This window comes from Mirounga leonina, unplaced genomic scaffold, assembly GCF_011800145.1.
Source record: "Mirounga leonina isolate KUSES-001 unplaced genomic scaffold, KU_Mleo_1.0 Mir_176, whole genome shotgun sequence".
In the NCBI taxonomy this organism is placed as follows: domain Eukaryota; kingdom Metazoa; phylum Chordata; class Mammalia; order Carnivora; family Phocidae; genus Mirounga; species Mirounga leonina.
This window is the reverse complement of record NW_023270454.1, coordinates 20,240,141-20,263,197: the sequence shown is the minus strand read 5'-3', so window position 1 is coordinate 20,263,197 and position 23,057 is coordinate 20,240,141. Positions and strand designations below refer to the sequence as shown.

At 33.4% G+C, this 23,057-nt stretch overlaps 1 protein-coding gene across 1 annotated transcript in view; it reads right to left on the bottom strand.

Moving 5' to 3' along the window:
- The window catches only part of SPOCK3 (SPARC (osteonectin), cwcv and kazal like domains proteoglycan 3), a 477,033-nt gene that overhangs the window by 3,687 nt on the left and 450,289 nt on the right, over positions 1 to 23,057 (bottom strand). Inside the window, exons 8-9 of the mRNA XM_035022754.1 lie at positions 6,541 to 6,762; positions 1,731 to 1,793 (exon numbers count right to left, since the gene is read on the bottom strand). Of these exons, the coding sequence (XP_034878645.1) occupies positions 1,731 to 1,793; positions 6,541 to 6,762 (285 nt within the window). The remainder of the gene's footprint in view (positions 1 to 1,730; positions 1,794 to 6,540; positions 6,763 to 23,057) is intronic.

Below are 23,057 nucleotides of genomic sequence, written 5' to 3'. Positions count from 1 at the left end.
AAATCTTCCATGGATTTAATGGATTTTCACCATTCTTTCTCTACCTCTTAAAAAGCTACCATAATTTGAATATATTTGACATAAAAGCGTTATGATGTATAGTTAGTGTGACCATTTAATTTATACTTTATGCCAGTATCCTTTGAAAATGAAAGAGAGCACTGTTAAGAATCATACTAGAACTACAGACATCAACCAAGACTGGCCCCACAAATGGGGACAGGTGGCACCCTACTCCTGTATAACAACTGGTCAATTTTCAGATAAGTGCCATTATTCTGCTCAAATTAAAAGAAACATTTCTGGCATTCAGTGGTTTCTAATTATAACTTCCATGTTTATTATATAAAAAGAATAGAAGTGTCTCCTCCCAAATGGGCACTAAGTATGTTTTCATTTTTTGTAACTTCAAATAATCAAATCTTGAATTTTAATCCTTGATCAAATCTAAAATATTTTTCAACTGAATTTCAACAGCTTCTCCCATTGTACATGGATAAATTTTGCTTTGTGGAAACAAAGAAACCTATGCATGAATGCATTATTTCACTGTTGGGCTGTGGTATGGCATGCATTTTGTAACAGAGCTAAAAGAAACATGACACATTGTAGTTTTATCATTAGTAATTCCTCACATCTAAAAATCTTTATTACAACAACAATTAGGCTTTTCATTTTGAACTATGGATTTTCAAGTAAAATAAAAAAACTCATCTAAACACACAATATTGTAATTACAAAGATAGCATGTCATAATAATAAGATTCAAAAACATTATTATGTGCCATTAAATACTCAAGGGCATTAATATATATGGGAAAAAGATCACATATGTGGTATTCTGCATTGGATCATAAAATAGAAAAAGGACATCAGTGGGAAAACTGGTGAAATCCAAATAAAGTGTAAGTCTTAATTAATAGAATCATAGTAACGTTAATTTCTTAGAACTGACAAAGAGACAATGGTTATTTGATACATAATAAGATGGTAACTTTGGGGGAGGCTGAATAAAGGATGTATGCAAACTATGCATGCAAACTAATCTTTGTAAAATTTCTTTAAAATTATTTGAACAAGAGTTTATTTAAAAATTGTATTTCTAGAAGAATAAACAAAATAATCATGCATAATAGTTTAATAATCTCTTGATTATTTTAATATTTCAAGGCTTTGGGTGAAATTTGTTATCTATCGATCAACTATCTAATACATATATTTACTTGCTAAAAGTAAGTTAGAAACAAAAAAAGTAAGTTAGTAAAATGTGCTGATGAAAAACATTAAAAAGTCTGTCCAAATTTACCTGAGGTACTCAGAGCATGCTTTTACCCATCTTTCACCCATTTCTCTCTCTTTGTCTCTCTCTGTCTGTCTCTGTCTGTCTGTCTCTCTCTACATATATATATGCATGCCATTATTCTTGAATTGTTTACAATAAATTTAGAATTAAAGTTTCTGCTGATGCTTTAACTTTAGCATTGTTTAAATCTCTTTTTCACTTAATAACTTTCAAAATGAACATTATATTAGGGTAATAAAACACATAATATCTTTCAATAGGTAAGATAATAAAAGTAAGTTTAATGGCTTTCAAAAACTTCATAAATTTTGTTACTGAAATTTAGTGTAGTTTATCTTTGTTGGGTTAATATTGATTTTATGTTGCTGTTTCCCTGGGGTTATTTATGTAAGCAATAAAGGCTTCAGAAGAATGATCTATTACTCACCTAGGAGTTTCTTTACCCCTTGTCGCTTCTGAATATTGCTGAGCTCCGTCTGGCAAGGTGGGTCTGCAATGACATTAAAAATGTTACTTCAAGGATTATAGTTAAACAAAAAAGTATAATTTCTATGTTATCAAACTTAAGTTGGTCTTTACATGGCTTAAAAAGACACATTATATATTAATTTATTTTATAGAGCATACATATTGATACATATATGTGTATCTATCTGGATATGCTGAGAAAGAAAAAAAGAGGCAGAGACAGAGGGACAGAGATGGAGAGAGAGAATGGCTTTCCTAATTACTGATATTAGATTATCTTGATTTTCTGCAGAGAGACCGAATTGGATTAAAAAAAAAAAGAAAGAATGGTAAGAAATACTTATATGATGAAAAATGGTTCTTACCATTTATTTTTAAAGAATCAATCAAATCAGCAATGTAAATCCAACTGATGGATTAGTGCCCAAACAATTAACTGATTATGTTTTTCCCTCATTTAAAAGTCTCTATGGATACAGAGAAATAGCTTTACATTAAAAAAGTAATCTAAAAAATAAATTTTGATACTGAATAATGCTGACAGGCTTTGTTTTTTTAGTTTCATTCAGATACTTTAAGTATGTATAAAATGTCAAAACAAGACATAATATACCATAATTTCTAATATGCTGTCTTTTAAAAAATAAACAAATTTAGAAATAAGTATGACTTTATTTTCAAAATCAACCACCTAAAGGAAAATATTTTCAGAGAAATATAAAATTCTAAATAGAAACAATATATCTTGACTTGTATTATTATATATATAATTATATGTATTCTTATATAATAAATATATTTTCTAATTAATAATATTCAAACAGTTCAATGTATTTTAGCTCATTTTCTAAAAACCTGCTATATAAAAATGCATCATAAATTATTGAAACAGCAAACCAATAAACTAGTTCCTATTTTCCCATACTACAACTTTTTAGGGAAAAGGCAGGGTATAGCTAACAAATTATTTAAAAATTATTACACCAATTTCACAATATTCAGTTATTAAATTTGCATGCAAGTAACAAAGTGTAATGAGGAAATGAGACAAAGTGCTTAATATATATTTTATAGTTAAAATTTATAAGATCAAGTCTTTTTCCTTGGGAACTCTAAAATCTGAAGAAAACATAATTTTTTTTTTTGAGAGAGAGAGAGACAAACTAAGAAACAGACTCTTAACTACAGAGAACAAACTGAGCATTACCAGAGGGGAGGTGGGTGGAAGGATGGGGAAAATAAGGGGTGGGGACTAAAGAGTACACTTGTCATGATGAGCCCTCAGTAATGTATAGAATTGATGAATCACTATATTGTACACCTAAAACTAATATAATACTATATGTTAATTATACTGCAATTAAAATAGAAAAACTTATTTAAAAAAAACATAGTGATATTTGGGAGGAGAAAAGCAAGTTGCAAAATGGTACAAGCAGTATGACACCCTATGCATTTTTATAATAACACAATAGTGTGAATTGTTCATCAAAACAAATGTGTTCATGTAAATGTACAAATAGTGGATTGGAAACTAGATTTGATGGTGCCTACCAGAGCAGAGTGAGAGAGGAGATTGGATTGGGCATGGAATGCAAAAGAGATTTCAACTTTATAATGCTTTTAATTAAAAAATCTTGACATTAATATTATAAAATGTTGACAATTTTTATTTCTGGGTGATGGGTATATGGATATTTGTTAAAATATTAAATGTTAAATTATTCTTTTAGCATTTTGGATTTTATTTTTATTTCTAGAAATTAAAAAGAACCTGATCTTTCAAAAAAAAAGTAATTTTTTTGAAAAGTCTAAATAATTAGCTTATTCTACTTCATTTTGAAATTGATCCAATTTATCTTTTTGTTTTTCCTAATAATAATGGGTCTCTTATGCTACGTATTAAAGTAATAGGAATCAAGTTACATAGTATGAGATTACAGACTAGACATTAAAAATTTATTGCCCTCTAAATATAATATTTAGAACCCAGAGGAATAATTTGAGCTGAAGTTTCAATATTATATTGAAAGCAGTTTTTCTAATTGCTATGGGCTAGTTATTGCAAAGTAAAAATAATATTTCTATATGTTTGCTATGACATTGCCTGAAAATCCAAGTATGTTTGAATCTGACTCTTGATTAATAACCTCACAGAATAAACATGAGTACCTACAAGCAATGTATGTAGGAACATTTTAAAATTTCAAGAGAAGGGTGCCTGGGAGGCTCAGTTGGTTAAGCATCTGACTCTTGATTTCAGCTCAGGTCATGATCTCAGGGTTATGAGATAGAGCCCTGTGTCCCTGTCAGGCTCCTCACTAGGTAAGGAGATTGCTTAAGATTCTCCCCCTCCTCCTTCCTCTGTCCCTCCCTCTGCCACTCACCCCACTCGTACTTTCTCTCTCTCTCTTAAAAAAAAATTTTTTTCAAGAGAAATCATGACAGATTCAGCTGTTCATCTACACATAATATTTGATTTTGAAATAGTTTTCCTATTATTTATAAGGCAGCTCTGTCTGGCCTTTAACTTAGGTATACTTGGAGTGCTTAATTAAGATTTCAACTATCATTTAAAATCACTTGCAAAGATATTTATGTATCTATAACTATTACTTATATATTATATATATACTATACATATTACTCTAACATATAGGCAAATATATTATATTTTATTCCAATTACAGCTAAAGAATTTGTTGTTTTATTGAATAATGAGGAAAACCACATTCTTTTATAAGGTGAAACATTTGAAAACATGTTTTAAATAAATGGTTATTCTTTTTCATGAAATTACTTAATGAGCCAATTCTTATTTTTATTCTTGTCAGTTACCTTGATAGAGCTTTTGTAACATTTTCTAGTATATTAAAGTAGTAAACATAATTAACCAAATTCTCCTAACCTTTGAGGAAGATGTATAAATTCTTTTACTTGCTTATTTCTGCCATGTATTAAATGATTTCAGAGATCTTCACATGGCTATAAATATTTTAACACTTTGGGTGAATACTACTTAATAAATGAAAAGTATATAAAGCAAAATTTTTCTTTGAGGACTTTTAATCAGTTCTACAAATATTGCTGCAAAATCCAAAAATGTTTCAAGATGAAAGTATTTATTTCTGTGGAAGAAACTTCCAGAATTTTTCATAATATTTTTAAATTTTCGTGGATAAACACTAAATATGCCATCATAACACTAAAAAAAAAATAACTGAAATAACATAATAAAAAGACCACATACCTTTTTATAGTGGTTTACTGGGATTTGCTTTTCTATTTTTTAAATGATTTAAACGTACACTAGTTATTAAAACTAACATGTCGGGGTGCCTGCGTGGCTCAGTTGTTAGGCATCTGCCTTTGACTGAGGTCATGATCCCAGGGTCCTGGGATCGAGCTCCGCATCAGGCTCCCTGCTCGGCGGGAAGCCTGCTTCTCCCTCTCCCACTCCCCCTGCTTGTGTTCCCTCTCTTGCTGTGTCTCTGTCGAATAAATAAAATCTTTAAAAAATAAATAAATAAAATAACAAATAAATAAAACTAACATGTAGGTTTTTAGAAGAGGCAGTTACCTAGTAAGCAAATACGCGTTAGTAAAATCAACAGTGTGTGTGTGTGTGTGTGTGTGTGTAGGATTCAAAGTATTTTAATAAAGAAAATCTAAGTTTTAAACCTTGTTTAAAGTAATTTGTAAGTAGTTAAACTACTCTACAGATCCTGCCGTTGACTCACTGCTAATCAATTTATGGATAATCATTTCATCCCTAGTTACTAAACTATTACTATGTGGAGAAGTAATTAAGATTTAAAGTCTTAAAGACTTTAATCTAAAGATTAAAACTAACACATAAGGTGTTAGTTTTTCATATGAAAAGCTGAGAATAACTAATACAGTTTAATGTAGCTTGTACATTCTCTTAGCCATAAAGAATTTTAAAATGAAGTAATAATAGCAGGTGTATCACATTAGACTAATTCCCAGTTTGTTCTTTAAGATTAGCATCAAAATTATGCATACTATTGTTTCCTTAGTTTCTGCAAACTTTATCGTAATGTGAGTTTTTTGGATCTTTTTCCCTTAGCTACTTAATTCTAATCACCATGATTGATTATGTAAGCATGGTTTCAACGTTACATTGCATTTCCAGTAAAGAATGATGCCAAAAGAACTAGCATCATCCCAACACTTCCAGTTATCTTGCCTCTTCCAGAGAATCAAGATACTTTCTATGCTAGTGAATTTTTACAAAGCTAAGTTATTTTTAAAAGTTTGAAAGGCTAAGTCATTTTAAAATCAAATGAGTAAAAATAACTTTATGGTGAATGCAATGGTTCATTCAGCTCATTTAATAAGATCACAAAATAGAACATTAAAACTCCACAGTATAGTGTTAAAAAAAAAACATCTATTTTACACCATGGGCAAAGCAGATAGCAAATTAATTTTAATGATTACTTTTAATATCTATGTTCTCATATCTCTATGTGCTTCTTGGTGGTTCATAATGGAAACTATAATGAAGTGCATTAATATGAAATATTAATTACTATTTTCATCTTGTTTAGCCTGTTTTGTATCCCTAGCAGAGTTATATTGTTTAACATGCTGCTTATTTGCTCTTTTATTAAACACTCTAATGAGAAAAATATCTACTAAAAAGAATGGGGTAAAATGTACTATTTTTTTTTAAATCATGGAGAGATAGATAAAATTTGACATGCAGGTCAACTATCTGCATCAGTAGGTGTCTCATCTTTTACCTTGCTGTCTCTGGAAGCAGTAGCACCATTCATTGTTAGATATCAAACTGTCCTTGTATGTGTCACAAGAATTGAAGAATGCCTTGGTACACTGTTCATTCTTATCAAGGTAAATGCTTCCGAGCTCTGACTGGTCCAGTAACAGGTCATAGTTTGTGTCAAGTCTATTAAACATCCAGCCAAGTGAATCCTTGCAAATTGGCAAAATACTGGTATCAAATCCTAAAAGCAAAGATATAAAATAATTAGTTAAATCTAAAAGTCACAATTAGCAGCAAGCAATATAAAGGAACATAATAGTTGATTCCTGCCAGAGCACCTACCCAACAGTCTGGAATAAGGGTTTAAACTCATCTTGGGTAATTCATTTCAAAGTAAAGTGGGGATGGTAATACCTACCTTTCAGGATAGTTACGAGGATTAATTAGCCAGAATATAAAGCAGCTAGTACTAATTATGCATTCACTCAATGGCACTTATTATTGTAATTATATTAGATACATTTCCATTCTTTTTAGTGTTCAAACTTTTTCTTAATAAATAGGTTGTCATGATGAATGCCTTTTTATATGTATATAGGCATTACTGAATAATAATGTCCTTTAATAAAGAAATACAATTCATCTTCATCCAAAGAAATTTTACAAAAAGTAAAATTTTAACAAAAGTAAAATGAACACATAATAAATAACATCATTAATGCTCTATATCTTTGTGGAACCATGGTGATTATGGTATTTCACAAGGAATATGTATCCTGAGAAAGAATAACCATCATGTAATTTACACAGATACTCTGTCTTCTGTTTCCTTCAAGGTAATTTTCACAATTACAAATAAGCTGTAATGGGAGACAGCAGAGAGCACTGGATGGGCACAGATATAGAGGGATGACAGAATGGGTTTGCACCCAAGGTACAAACCATCAAAGTGTGGGTTTCTTTGGATAAGCCACAGGCCCCACTAAAGCTCTGTGTCCTAAATAGCATTACATGAGATGTCAGTGTTCTGAAGCATAATTTAAAAATTTACTTTCAACTATTCTTCTTTGTCAGGCTTAAACTAGCTTTAATAGGTATTTCAGTAGACCAGTTGCTGTTTTATTTGCTATTTTCCATTCATTACAAGTGACAGTAAGATGATAACTCAGTTAACTGGTGTGAAAAATAGGATGTGTTTGGAGTTGTGGAGACTTTCTGAAAACTGAATATCCAAAGAATTTAATCTTCAACACCAGGGGTTGAAGAGTAGTTTAACCATTTATGAATGAAATTCTCACATGCGGTTAATTTTATATTCTAGTACACAATCTATTTTGATAAATACTTTTTACACTCCAAGGTGTATAAATAATTGAAAATAAAGATATACATATGTAGGATTTAATTTTTAAACCCTATTTAGCATTTTTAAGATATTTAGTATTAAAATTAAATAAGTACCGACTAGGAGATTTTTGGACTTAAGAAATTCTAACTTTAACCACCTTTTTTGGAATTTATTTTATTAATGTGTCAAAACATATTTTGCTTTCTATCTATGCATCATCATGCTGGGCAATGGGTATACAAAGGTAAAAGAGGTGTTTGTGGCACTTTCATAAAAGCATAGAGAAAGAAATTTAGTGATTTTTTTCATTGTTTGCATTTTCTTTTTAAAATTGTAGAATCAAAACAGAATTCTCCCACTCAAACAAATAAACATAAAGCATACATGAATTTCTCATTTCCTATTTACTTTTCAGGTCTTAACCTTGGTTCTGGGAATACAGGATTGAAAATATAGATAAGGCCCTTATTCTCATGGAGCTTACTTTTAAAGCAGCATGGCTTGAAAAATTAGTTGAACCTGTTCCTTACTACCAGAAATTGTCAAATGCTCAGGCATTACATGAAGAAAGGCACCTATCAAAAACAAATATACTATAAACTGCAAAACTATTCAAGGGAATGGAATTCTTGGTGTGAGATTCCTGGTATGCCTTTGAACCACATCCTCCCTCCCATGTCATTTTCTGGCACAATGGAGAAACCCATGGTGTTATACTGCCTTTATGAATAAAATATATGGGAAGCAGAGAGAAGAGCTGTCACCCTTTGGTGAACATTCATAGTTACTTAAGAGACGCTATCTTCAGCCTTCATCTGCTTATTGAGAATGGAGAACTCAACTAGCTTGTTTCCCAGTGTTTAGTGTGAAGGTCTCATTGAGAACCCTTATAAAGTCTACAAGTGTCTGCAAGAAGGAGAGATGACATCTGATTTCCAGGTGAGTATCTGCTTATCTACATTTTGACTAGTCCTGGTCAAAGTGGAAAAGGGCACTTTGTTACACAAAGTGGGTGTAACAGCTGTGCAGATAAAAGGCAAAGACTACTCTGGGATTCAACCAAACCCTGAAGACTCACTTTCAGTGTTAGGGATGCAGAGGTAGATGAAATATAAGAAAATGTCCAGAGAAAGTGAGCAGAAGGCCAGCAACTAGAGATTCACCATCTCATGTCTCCTGTTTAGAGACAGATGATGAAGAATCAGTGGAGAGATAATAGAGCATTAGATTCCAGCAAACATACTCTGGACTCTTTCAGTACAATAAGGAATGACTGAAATGTTAAAAGCAAGGGGTGATACCATCTGATTTTTGTTTTAAAAGGAAACACTGTCTGCCATGTGAATTATATGGGAGCAAGTGTGGAAATTGGGAGACCAGAAGGGAGTAACTGGAATAGCCCATATGAGAGATTTTTGGGGATTCTTTATATCACATCTTCCCAACTGGTTAAGTTTCCTTTGACCAATCATCAATCTTTAAAATATAAATTTTATTTTATTTTAATTTAATTTTTAAATTTTATTTTAATTCCAGTATATTTAATATACAGTATTAAATTAGGTTCAGGTGTACAATATAGTAATTCAATAATTCTATACATTTTTACTCAGTGCTCATGATGGTAAGTGTACTCTTAATCCTATTTCACCCATCTCTCCATGCATCTCCCCTCTGGTAACCATTTGTTTGTCTTCTATAGTTAAGAGTTTGTAAAACATACATTTTAAAATTATCTCTGCCCAGCTTTTATGATGTATTATGTAAACATCCTTGTCAATTCCAACACCTTCATCCTTCTTATTTTTTCAATAGTAAAAGAAAACTAGGCTTAACCTCTCAATATTTTTTGTAGCTCTACTTTGAGAACTTATTCTACAATGCAGACATCAACATAAAATAATATTTCTGAAAATATTACATGAACAGATGTTTAATAAATTTTAAACACAATAGAACTAAGAGTTTACCTTTTATGTTAAAGAGAAATGAAATTCTTACAGAGTGCATGTGTGGTGAATGATAAATTTGATGAAGTGTAATAATGTTTTAGATCCAGAACATCGAGGTATCTGATTTGTATTCAGGTCACTGGCTTGGGTCATGGCACTACCTTTCTTGGTTAAGTTATTTTATCTAGACTTTAATGTCAACATCTAGATAATGTGGGGATTTTTCAAACATGATCTCTATGTTACCTTGAAGATCAAAAATACAGTGAGTTGGTGCTATTTGAATAATATATTTATACACAAAACTGTGTTACAAGAGTCATCAGAATCATAAGTAACAGAAAAGGACAAGACATAAAATTATTTTAATATTCTAAATTAAATATATACTTTCAATATGATTCAATTTAGTTGATGCTACAAGTATAAAATGAAATTAATTGGGAAAAGTTGTCTTCTCTTTTATCTTGAACTTTTAGAGCAATACGTACTATTTGATGAGTTTGAGAGTTCTTGGATAACACTATCATAGTCACTATATATATATACATAATACAAATATAATACATATATGCATTATTATTCATTGTATTTATTATGTATATACGTAATACTCTTGACTTATGCATCAGATCAGTGTAACATGAAAAAAAAAAAAATCTCTAGATCTAGGTAGAAAGCTCACTTCTGTCACCACAATAAAAACTTATAGCTTTCACCCAATTTCTGAAGTCCATTTTGTCTTACATAAATATAGCCACTCCAACTTTTTTATAACTAGAATTGCTATTATTATACTTTTAAATAATTTGTATTTTTATACTGAGTTTCTTTTTTTAATATTTATTTATTTTAGAGAGAGAGCATGAGTGGGAGGGGCAAAGGAAGAGGGAGAGAGAATCTCAAGCAGACTCCACGCTGACTGCAGAGCCCCATGTGGGGCTCAATCTCAGGACCCTGAGATCAGGACCTGAGCTGAAACCAATAGTCTGGCATTCAACTATCTGTGCCACCCAGGCACCCCTATACTAAGAGTTTCTTAGAGAGAGCATAGCATTGAGTCTTACATTTTTTTCCAAATCTGAAAATCTCTGCCTTTTGATTAAAGTGTTTAGACCACATGCATTTAATATTATATAGATATGGTTGTGTTTAGAACTTCATGTTGGTGTTGGGGAGCCTGGGTGGCTCAGTTGGTTAAGCAACCAACTCTTGGTTTCAGCTCTTATCTCAGGGTTCTTTGATTGAGCACTAAGTCAGGCTCTGCACTCATCAGGGAATCTGCTTGTGGATTCTCCTTCTGCCCCTCCCCCCATTTGTCCATGCTCTCTCTCTCTCTCTCTAAACTAACTAATTAAATAATAACTAACTAACTAACTAAATAAATAAATAACTTCATGTTGGTGTTATTTTATTTGTCCTCTTTATTATTTGTTATTTCTCCTTTCCTGTTCTTTTTTGATTAAATATGTTGCTTTTATATTTTTATTATTTCCATTTAATCTCTACTATTAGTTTATGTGGTAGGCGAAATAATAGCCCCTCAAAGATGTCCACATTCTAATCCCTGGATTTTTGTGATATTACATCACTAAAGGGACTTAAATTTGCAGATGGAATTAAGTTTGTTAATCAGTTGACTTTAAAATTGGGAGATTATTGTGGATTATCTGGATAAACCCAATTTAATTACATAAAACCTTAAGACTGAGGAACTTTTCTCAGCTAATAGGCAGAAATGAGACAGAAAAAAAACATGGCTTTGAAGGTGGACGGAGACCATAATCCTAGCAATGTGGGTGGTGTCTTGCATCTGGGACTAGCCAAGAAGGATCAGAATACTCAGTCCTATAATTGCTAGGAACTGAATTTTTTTAAAGACTTTATTTATTTAGAGAGCAAGCAGAGGTTGGAGGAGCAGAGAGAAAATCTCCAGCAAACTCTGCATTGAGTGCAGAGATGGCCTTGAGGCATATCCCACAACCCTGAGATCATGACCTAAGCTGAAATCAAGAGTCAGATGCTTAACTGACTCAGCCATCCAGGTGCCCCAAGGAATTGAATTTTGACAACAACCCAGCTGCTTATAGAACTGGATCCTCTCATAGTGCCTGGGTGGCTCAGTAGGTTTAGCGTCTGCCTTTGGCTCAGGCCATGATCCTGGGTCTTGGGATTGAGCCCTCCATCAGGCTCCTTGTTCAGTGGGGAGTCTGCTTCTCCCCCACTCTTCCCCCTGTTCATGCTCTCTCTCTCTCTCTCAAATAAATAAAATCTTAAAAAAAAAAAAAAGAAAAGAAATGGATTCTCTCCTAGAGTTTCTAGCAAGGCATGTAGTCCTTCAAACACCCTGATTTTAGTGTGGGGTGAGTCCTGTGTTGGACTTTTGATCTACAGAACTATAAAATAATAAATTTGTGTTGCTTAAACTACTAAATTTTGTGGTAATTTGTTACATTCATAATAGAAAACTAATGTAGTTTATGAACTATATTTTGTTTTTTGCTAGTTGCCCCATTAATTTACCACAGTATACCTTCAAATAATATTGTACCACTTCACCTATGTGGTAAGAAATTTGTCCAAGTGTACTTAAATCCTTTACCTTCTCACATTTTTTGCTATTAGTGTTACCCATTTTGATTCTACATATGTTGTAAACTCCACTGTATGTTTTTATGATGTTTGCTCTAAACAATGTATTAACTTTTCTAAGAGATTAAAAAATGAGACAAAAATCTCTATTATTTTAAATGAATTTTTTTTTTTGTCTATGCATAACACTTCTGACACCAAATATGTGAGTTTTCCACACAAAGCAATTCTCCAATACTCTGTGGAAACAAACTGGGTGCCTTATAATTTAATTCAATTTTGACTTTATTTATTCAGTTAGTGCAAATCCAATGGGTTAAAATCTCAGTCCCATAGAGTACCCCCTCAGGCAGACACCAATAGCAAGTAGTGGATTCCCAGTGTATCCACACTTCTGCCAACTTGGCTAAAGATTAGAGGTTCCCAGGACCCTTTCCTTAGGCTCCATAATTTGTAACAGTTCACAGAACTTAGGGAAACACTTTAACTTATGTTTATAAAGGAAATTACAAAGAATAGAAATAAACAGCCAGACGAAGTGGTACATAGGCTAAAATATGGAAGGGTCCCAAGTGCAGGAGCTTCTTTTTTTTTTTTTTAAGATTTTATTTATTTATTTGACAGAGAGAGACACAGTGAGAGAGGGAACACAAGCAGGGGGAGTGGGAGAGGGAGAAGCAGACTCCCCGCTGAGCAGGGAGCCCAAAGCAGGGCTCGATCCCAGGACCCTGGGACCATGACCTGAGCCGAAGGAAGACGCTTAACGACTGAACCTCCCAGGCACCCCTCAAGTGCAGGAGCTTCTGTTCCCTTGGAGTTGTGGTGTGCTACCCTGTCTGCACATGGATACATTCACCAACTCAGAAGCTCTCCACACCTCTTAGTTTAGGGATTTTTATAGAGCCTTTGTCAAGTAGGCATGATCAATTAACTCAATCTTCAGCCTCTCTTCCCTCACCAGAGGATGGAGTGTGGGGCTGAAAGTGCCAAATTAGTCTAATCACTGCTTAGTCTTTATGGTAACCAGCCATCATCCTAAGAAGTTTTCTAGGAGCCCACCAAGTGTCACCTCATTAGGACAAAATATGTTCATATCACCCAGGAATTCCAAGGGATATAGGCACTCTATATAAGATGCTCCTATCATCCTCATCACCCAGGAAATTTTACAAGAGTTTAGGAGCTCCACATCAGGACCAGGAAGCAGAGACCAAAAACAGATTTCTTATGTTGTCACATATATTTACCCCCATGTTACGTATTTCTGGCTTTCTACATTCCTAAATGTAGATTCAAATTTCTGTGTGGTATCATTACCTTTTGTGTCAGGAAATTCCTTTACCATTTCTTGAAATCTCTCAACTTTGGATTATTGAAGACTATTTTTTTTAAATTATTAACATACAATGTATTATTTGTTTCAGGGTACAGGTCTGTGATTCATCACTCTTACACAATACACAGCACTTACCACAACACATACCCTCACCAATGTCCATCACCCAGCCACCCACACCCCTCCACTCCAGCAACCCTCAATTTGTTTTCTGAGATTAAGAGTCTCTTATGGTTTGTCTCTCTCTCTGGTTTCATCTTGTTTCATTTTTCCCTCCCTTCCCCTACGATCCTCTGTCTTGTTTCTCAAATTCCTCATATCAGTGAGATCATATGATACTTATCTTTCTCTGATTGACTTATTTCACTCAGCATAATACCCTCTAGTTCCATCCACGTCATTACAAATGGCAAGATTTCATTTTTTGATGGCTGCATAATATTCCATTGTATATATATACACCACGTCTTCTTTATCCATTCATCTGTTGATGGACATCTAGGCTCTTTCCATGGTTTGGCTATTGTGGACATTGCTGCTATAAACACTGGGGTGCCAGTGTTCCTTTGGATCACTACATTTGTATCTTTGGGGTAAATACCCAGTAGTGCAATTGCTGGGTCGTAGGGTAGCTCTATTTTCAACTTTTTGAGGAACCTCCATGTTGTTTTCCAAAGTGGCTGCACGAACTTGCATTCCCACCAACAGTGTCGGAGGGTTCCCCTTTCTCCGCATCCTTCCCAACATCTGTTGTTTCCTGACGTGTGAATTTTAGCCATTCTGACTGGTATGAAGTAGTATCTCATTGTGATTTTGATTTATATTTCCTAGATGCTGAGTGATGTTGAGCACATTTTCATGGGTCTGTTGGCCATTTGGTTGTCTTCTTTGCAGAAATGTCTGTTCATGTCTTCTGCCCATTTCTTGATTGGATTATTTGCTCCTTAGGTGTTGAGTTTGGTAAGTTCTTTATAGGTTTTGGATACAAATGATATGTCATTAGCAAATATCTTCTCCCTTCTGTCGGTTGTCTTTTGGTTTTATTGATTGTTTCTTTTGCTGTGCAAAAGCTTTTTATCTTGATGAAGTCCTAGTAGTTCATTTTTGCCCTTGCTTCCCTTGCCTTTGACAATGTGTCTAGGAAGAAGTTGCTGTGGCTGAGGTCGAAGAGGTTGTGGAGGAAAGTTGGAAAGAACTCAAGTACATGGAGGCTAAAGAGCATCCTAATAAAGAATGAATGGGTCAACCAGGAAATTAAAGAAGAATTTAAAAAATTCATGGAAAATCTTTGGGATGCAGCAAAGGCAGTCCTAAGAGGGAAGTATATAGCAATACAAGCCTTTCTCAAGAAACAAGAAAGGTTTCAAATATATAACCTAACCTTACACCTAAAGGAGCTAGAGAAAGAACAGCAAATAAAGCCTAACCCCAGCAGGAGAAGAGAAATAACAAAGTTCAGGGCAGAAATCAATGAAATAGAGACCAAAAGAACAGTAGAACAGATCAATGAAACTAGGAGCTGGTTCTTTGAAAGAATTAATAAAATTGATAAACCCCTGGCCAGACTTATCAAAAAGAAAAAAGACCCAAATAAATAAAATCCTGAATGAAAGAGGAGAGATAACAATGAACACAGAAGAAATACAAACAATTATAAGAACTTATTATAAGCAACTATATGCCAACAAATTAGACAATCTGGAAGAAATGGATGCATTCCAGAGATGTATAAACTACCAAAACTGAACCAGGAAGAAATAGAAAATCTGAACAGACCGATAACCACTAAGGAAATTGAAGCAGTCATCAAAAATCTCCCAACAAACAAGAGCCCAGGGCCAGATGGCTTCCCAGAGGAATTCTACCAAACATTTAAATAAGAATTAATACCTATTCTTCTGAAACTGTTCCAAAAAATAGAAATGGAAGGAAAACTTCCAAACTCGTTTAATGAGGCCAGCATTACCTTGATCCCCAAACCAGATAAAGACCCCATCAAAAAGGAGAATTACAGACCAATATCCCTGATGAATATGCATGCAAAAATTCTCACCAAAATATTAGCCAATAGGATCCAACAGTACATTAAACGGATTATTCACCACGACCAAGTGGGATTTATTCCTGGGCTGCAAGGTTGGTTTAACATCCTCAAATCAATCAATGTGAAACACTACATTAACAAAAGAAAGGAGAAGAACCATATGATCTTCTCAATAGATGCAGAAAAAGCATTTGACAAAGTATAGCATCCTTTCTTGATTAAAACTTCACAGTGTAGGGATAGACGGTACATACCTCAATATCATAAAAGCCATCTATGAAAAACCCACAGCGAATATCATTCTCAATGGGGAAAAACTGAGAGCTTTTCCCCTAAGGTCAGGAACATGGCAGGGATGTCCACTATCACCATTGCTGTTCAACATATACTAGAAATCCTAACCTCAGCAATCAGACAACAAAAATAAAATGCATCCGAATTGGCAAAGAAGTGAAACTCTCACTTTTTGCAGATGATATGATATGTTATGTGGAAAACCCAAAAGACTCCATCTCACAACTGCTAGAACTCATACAGGAATTCAGTAAAGTGGCAGAATATAAAATCAAGGCACAGAAGTCAGTTGCATTTCTATACACCAACAACAAAATAGAAGAAAGAGAAATTAAGGAGTCGATCCCATTTATAATTGCACCCAAAACCATAAGATACCTAGGAATAAATCTAACAAAGAGGCAAAGGATCTGTACTCTGAAAACTATAGAATACTCATAAAAGAAATTGAGGAAGACACAAAGAAATGGAAAAATATTCCATGCTCATGGATTGGAAGAAGAAATATTGTGAAAATCTCTATGCTACCTAGAGCAATCTACACATTTAATACAATCTCTATCAAAATACTATCAACTTTTTTCAAAGAAATGGAACAAATAATCCTAAAATTTGTATGGAATCAGAAAAGACCCCGAATAGCCAGGGGAATGTTGAAAAAGAAAAGCAAAGCTGGCGGCATCACAACTCCGGACTTCAAGCTCTATTACAAAGCTGTCATCATCAAGAGAGTATTGTACTGGCACAAAAACAGACACATAGATCAGTGGAACAGAATAGAGAGCCCAGAAATGTGCCCTCAGCTCTATGGTCAACTAATCTTTGACAAAGCAGGAAAGAATGTCCAATGGAAAAAAGACAGTCTCTTCAACAAATGGTGTTGGGAAAATTGGACAGCCACACGCAGAAGAATGAAACTGGACCATTTCCTTACACCACACACAAAAATAGACTCAAAATGGATGAAAGACCTAAAAGTGAGACAGGAAACCACCAAAATCCTTGAGGAAAAACTTTTTTTTTTTTTTAAGATTTTATTTATTTGAGAGAGAGAGAGAGAGTACAAAGGGCGAATGAGAGGGAGAATCAGACTTCCTGCTGAGCAGAGAGCCCAATGCTGGACTCGATCCCAGGATCCTGAGACCATGACCTGAGCTGAAGGCAGATGCTTAACTGACTGAGCCACCCAGGCACCTGAAAACATTTTTTTTTTTTTTTTTGGCTTAATTTTTGAAAAACGTTTCTGCCAGAGATTTTTTTTTTCTAATAACACTCAAAATATTCTACTGTATTGTGGTCTTCATAGTGTCTGAGGAGAAGCAAGCTGACATGATGATCTTTGCTCCTCCAAACAATTTGTGTGTGTGTGTGTGTGTGTGTGTGTGTGTGTGTGTGGTTGCTTTTAAGATTTGCTTTTCAGTGCTGACTTTTAGCAATTTAGTTATGGTATACTTTAGCTTGGTTTTCTTTGTTTCTCTTGTTTGATGTTTATTGTATTTCTGCATGTGTGGGTTTAAAATATTAATAAAATTCAGAAAATTTTTAGCTATTATTATCATTTCTTCATATAATTTTCTGATCTCCTACACTTTTAGTATCCTTTGAAGACATCAATTGCTCATATGTTAATGCCCTTGACATTATCCCTCACACTTCACACAGACTTTTTTTTTTCAGTTTCTGTTTTCTTCTATGTGCTTTATTTTGGACAGTTTCTATCATATATCTTCAGGTCCATGTTTGTTTATTTTCTTTTTTTCCTGCTCTGTTCATTGTGCTTTTAATCTTATTCAGCATGTTTTTATTTCATTTATTGTGTATTTCATCTCTAGATATCCTATTTGGATGTTTTATTCATATCCTCTCTTGTAATTGATATTCATATTTGCCTTCATACTACTGTGCATATTAATAATATTTTAATAGTTACTTTCACAATCCATGTATACTAAACCCATCATCATTGTAATTTCTGGGTATATTTTCAAGATTATGATTTCTCCAAATTATGGAGCATATTTTTACACTTCTTGGCATGCTTGGTCAATTTTAATTGGAGCTGAACATTGTGAATTTTAAGTTATTGGTTGCTATATTTTGTGGTATTTCTCTTCAGTGTTCTATTTTGTTCTGGCATGAAATTAAATAACCTGGCATCAACTCGATTCTTTTAAGGATCGCTTTTAAGCTTTGTATGGCAGGCACAGAACAGACCTTTATTCTGGAATTTTTTAGCCCCAACACCAATGTGTATCTTATTCACTATATAGATAGACAATCTTTTGTTTATCAGTTCACCAGCTGAAGGACATTTGGGTTGTCACCAGTTTTGTAATTATAAGTAAAATTGCTATAAATATCCACATACATATTTTATGTGAGCATATGTTATAAATTTCTCTAAGATAAATACCTTCACATGAGATTTCTGGGTCATATGGTAAGTTAATGTTTCATTTTATAAAACTGTTTTTCAAAGAGTCTACATTAAGGAAGGCACGTGTTGTAATGAGCACTGGGTATTATATAAGACTGATGAATCACTGACCTCTACCTCTGAAGCCAATAATACATTATATGTTAGTTAATTGAATTTAAATTAAAAGAAATAAAAAAAAAACAACTACAACAAAAACAAAGAGTCTACATCATTTTGAATTTCCCTTAGCCATCTAGGAGAGATCCAATTGCTTCCATCCTCACCAGCACTTATTGGTAATGCTATTTATCTGTTTATTGCCACTCTAATAAGTATATAAGAGGTATCTCACTGTGATTTAATTCAGCATTTTCCTAATAATGACGGATGTTAATCTTCTTTTCATATATTAATTTAAATTATAAATCTTTGTGGAAGTGTACAAATCTTTTACCCATTTTTCAGGTAAGTTGTTTGACCTTTATTGAGATTTCAGTATTATTTATATTTTTTGCATGTAAGATCTTTACTAGATATATTTTGCCAATATTTTCTCTCAGTTTGTGGCTTGTCTTTTAATTTTAAAGCAGTATCTTTTAAATATATTTATAAATATGTATATATAGAGAGAGAAAGAGAGGGAGATGAAGTTCGATTTATTTTTTCCTCTTATGTGTCATATCTAAGAAATCTCTTTTAACCAAAGTTTACACATATTTATTCTTATATTTTCCTCTATAAGTTTTCTGGTATTAGGCTTTCCATTTATGCAGACTGATTTTTATTTAAGGTAAATTATGTTTTGGGATTTTCTTTTATCTACTCTTCTATCTGGACAAAATAAATGCTGAGGCCATCTCTACTTCACTTCTGGGAGAAAGAGAACTACAGTGAAATGTCAGCCAAGAGTAAAGTGTGTTTTTCATGTCCTTGCATGTTCCCTTGTGCTTTGCACACACTGTAGAGCCACATGTTGACACATTATAGAACATACGGCATAGGTGCTGCATTGAGCCCAGTGATTGCAGTGTCATGCTGGCAATGACAGCTCCTTCAAAGGAAGGGAATGGGGCTGAAGTAGATACCCAACTTTAGTCTCTCTGCTTGGCTCACCCAGACGTTTTCCCCATTAGAGAACTCAGGAGAAAGCACACAGCCTCGTCACTCTGCCCTCCAGCTGCTGCTTGTCCCATTTTTTAATCCAGTCAACCCCAAAATTATTGTTCCTGAAGCTGCACATTCTCAATGTGAAAACCACATCCAAAAGGGCATTTTCCACTAACCCAGTATATCCACCTTCCTCTCAGGTTCTCAATGATAAAGACCTGTGAGAGCTGCAATCAAGAATCAATCCAATAATTCCCAAGATTTTGTAGAAAATCATACAAAATTAGTATAGGTATGAATTATTATAAATGATCCCATTTTATTTTATAGTTAACTTAAAAACTGGTTAAAGGTAACACTGCATATTTAAAACTTATTCATAAATAAACTTAAATTATTATTGACCCTTACTTTTGCTCACATTTTAGAACGTTAGAACACATTCTAGTGGTTAGGTGGATGTAATGCTACAAATGATACAGCAGAATTTTAAATGAGCAGAAAGTACATAAAATATTTTAAAAGCTTGCTTTCAGTATTTCAATTAAAAAATGCCACATTTTATATTTTTTTCTTCACTATTCTGAATGTGTCTATATTGTTGTGTATTATAATGTGACACCCTAAGAATGGATATTAAGACTCAGTGTGTGTGTGTGTGTGTGTGTAGAAGATCTATATATGGAATGCTCTCTGATAGTCATCAAATATGATCAAATCTGCTAGTTTATCAATGTAAGATGAGAGAGAAAAAAATAACTAAGGAACAATCTAAATTTATAAACTGAAATATATTAGGAATTTGATACAATGAAATACTAAAAAAAAAGCCCCTTGATTATTGCTTAAAATTACCTTATTACAAATTTGGAAATAATATACAGTTGTGTAAAAATTAAGAGTGGATTCACATTGTTGGGTATGATTCTACATGTGGTGAACTTAAGGACTTTGACATCCCTTGACTTAATTAGAGTTACTTCTTAGATCTTTGTTTTTATAAAGTTGTCCTCTCTTGAATATTATTATTTTCACAAAATGTTATGATAATTTTCTAAGTAGAGGTAACCCAGAGCTCAATCTGTATTTAATGCAATGTTTGGGATATACATATTTTCACTGATATTAAAAATAATAAATATGTGGGGAACCTGGGTGGCTCAGTCTGTTAAGTGTCTGCCTTCAGCTCAGGTCATGATCTCAGAGTCCTGGGATCAAGCCTGCTTCAGGCTCCCTGCTTAGCAAGGAGTCTGCTTCTCCCTCTGACCCTGCTTATGCTTGTGCTTTCTCTCTCTCTCAAATAAATAAATAAAATCTTAAAATAAATAAATAAATAAATGGATGAAATCAATGTAGAAAGAATATTATATGCAAACAACTTAAAAAGCATAAAATTGCATTTATACATTGACAAGGATGGGGACTACATTTACAATGACAGAGATCAACTCATTTACTTCCTTTTCCCCCAGTTTTATTGAGAAACACATAATTGATTTAAAACATTGTTTTAGTCGAAGGTATACAGCATAGTGATTTGATATATGTATATATTGCAAAATGATTACCACAATAAGTTTAGTTAAACCACCACCTAACATACTTAAGAATTCTTTTCTTATGATGAGAACTTTTAAGATCTACTCTCTTAGCAACCTTCAAATATATAATACAGTATTGTTAACCAGAATCATCATGCTGTACATTACATCCCCAGATTTTGTTTATCTTATAACTGGAAGTTTTTACCTTTTGACCAGTTTTACTCATTTTCTACATGCCCCACCCCCTGCCAATTTCTCACCTCTGGGAACCACCTCTCTATTCTCTGTAGCTATGAGGTTTTTTGTTTGTTTGTTTTGTTGCTGTTGTCTTTTTTTTTTTTTAGATTTCATATATAAATGAGACCATAAGGTATTTGTCTCCCTTTATTTTACTGATATTTGGGATATTTAAAGTAAATTTAAGTAAAACCTTTGTAATTTATCTATATTGTAAATAAGTTGTCATTATCTTAAAATATTTTCAACATTTAAACTAAAATTTTTATCATAAGACTATAAAAGATTACCAAAAAAAAGTAATATTTTGTTTCACAGTGTTTTCCAATTACATATGTTTTTATAACTTAGATTTTTTTAAGCAATCAATAATAGGATTCTAGGATTTAAAACTACATTGCATTGTGTTGAAAATAAATCACAGTTGAGCTTGTAGAAGATAATGCTTAACTCTTAAGACATTTTACCACATTCTCTCCTATTTTTTCATTCAATTTTTTGTCTTCTTCATTTATTATCCCTTTACCAATACCTTAAATATTGGTCTTGTTAACATTCCAGACTTCAAGCTCTATTATAAAGCTGTAGTCATCAAGACAGTATGGTACTGGCACAAAACAGACACATAGATCAGTGGAACACAGTAGAGAGCCCAGAAATGGACCCTCAACTTTAGGGTCAACTAATCTTCAACAAAGCAGGAAAGAATGTCCAATGGAAAAAAGACAGTCTTTTCAACAAATGGTGTTGGGAAAATTGGACAGCCACATGCGGAAGAATGAAACTGGACCATTTCCTTATACCACACACAAAAATAGACTCAAATGGTTGAAAGACCTAAATGTGAGACAGGAGTCCATCAAAATCCTAGAGGAGAACACAGGCAGCAACCTCTTTGACCTCAGCCACAGCAACTTCTTCCTAGAAACATCAACAAAGGCAAGGGAAGCAAGGGCAAAAATGAACTATTGGGACTTTATCAAGATAAAAAGCTTTTGCACAGCAAAAGAAACAGTCAGCAAAACCAAAAGACAACCAACAGAATGGGAGAAGATATTTGCAAATGACATATCAGATAAAAGGCTAGTATCCAAAATCTATAAAGAACTTATCAAACTCAACACCCAAAGAACAAATGATCCAATCAAGAAATGGGCAGAAGACATGAACAGACATTTTTCCAAAGAAGACATCCAAATGGCCAACAGACCCATGAAAAAGTGCTCAACAGTCCTCAGCATCAGGGAAATCCAAATCAAAACCTCAATGAGATACCAACCTCACACCAGTCAGAAGGGCTAAAATTAACAAGTCAGGAAACGATAGATGTTGGCGGGGATGAGGAGAAAGGGGAACCCTCCTACACTGTTGGTGGGAAAGCAAGCTGGTGCAGCCACTCTGGAAAACAGTATGGAGGTTCCTCAAAAAGTTGAAAATAGAGCTCCCCTATGACCCAGCAATTGCACTACTGGGTATTTACCCCAAAGATACAAATGTGGGGATCCGAAGGAGTACATGCACCCCGATGTTTATAGCAGCAATGTCCATAATAGCCAAACTATGGAAAGAGCCAAGATGCCCATTGACAGATGAATGGATAAAGAAGGTGTGGTGTGTATATATATATATATATATATATATATATATATATATATATATATAT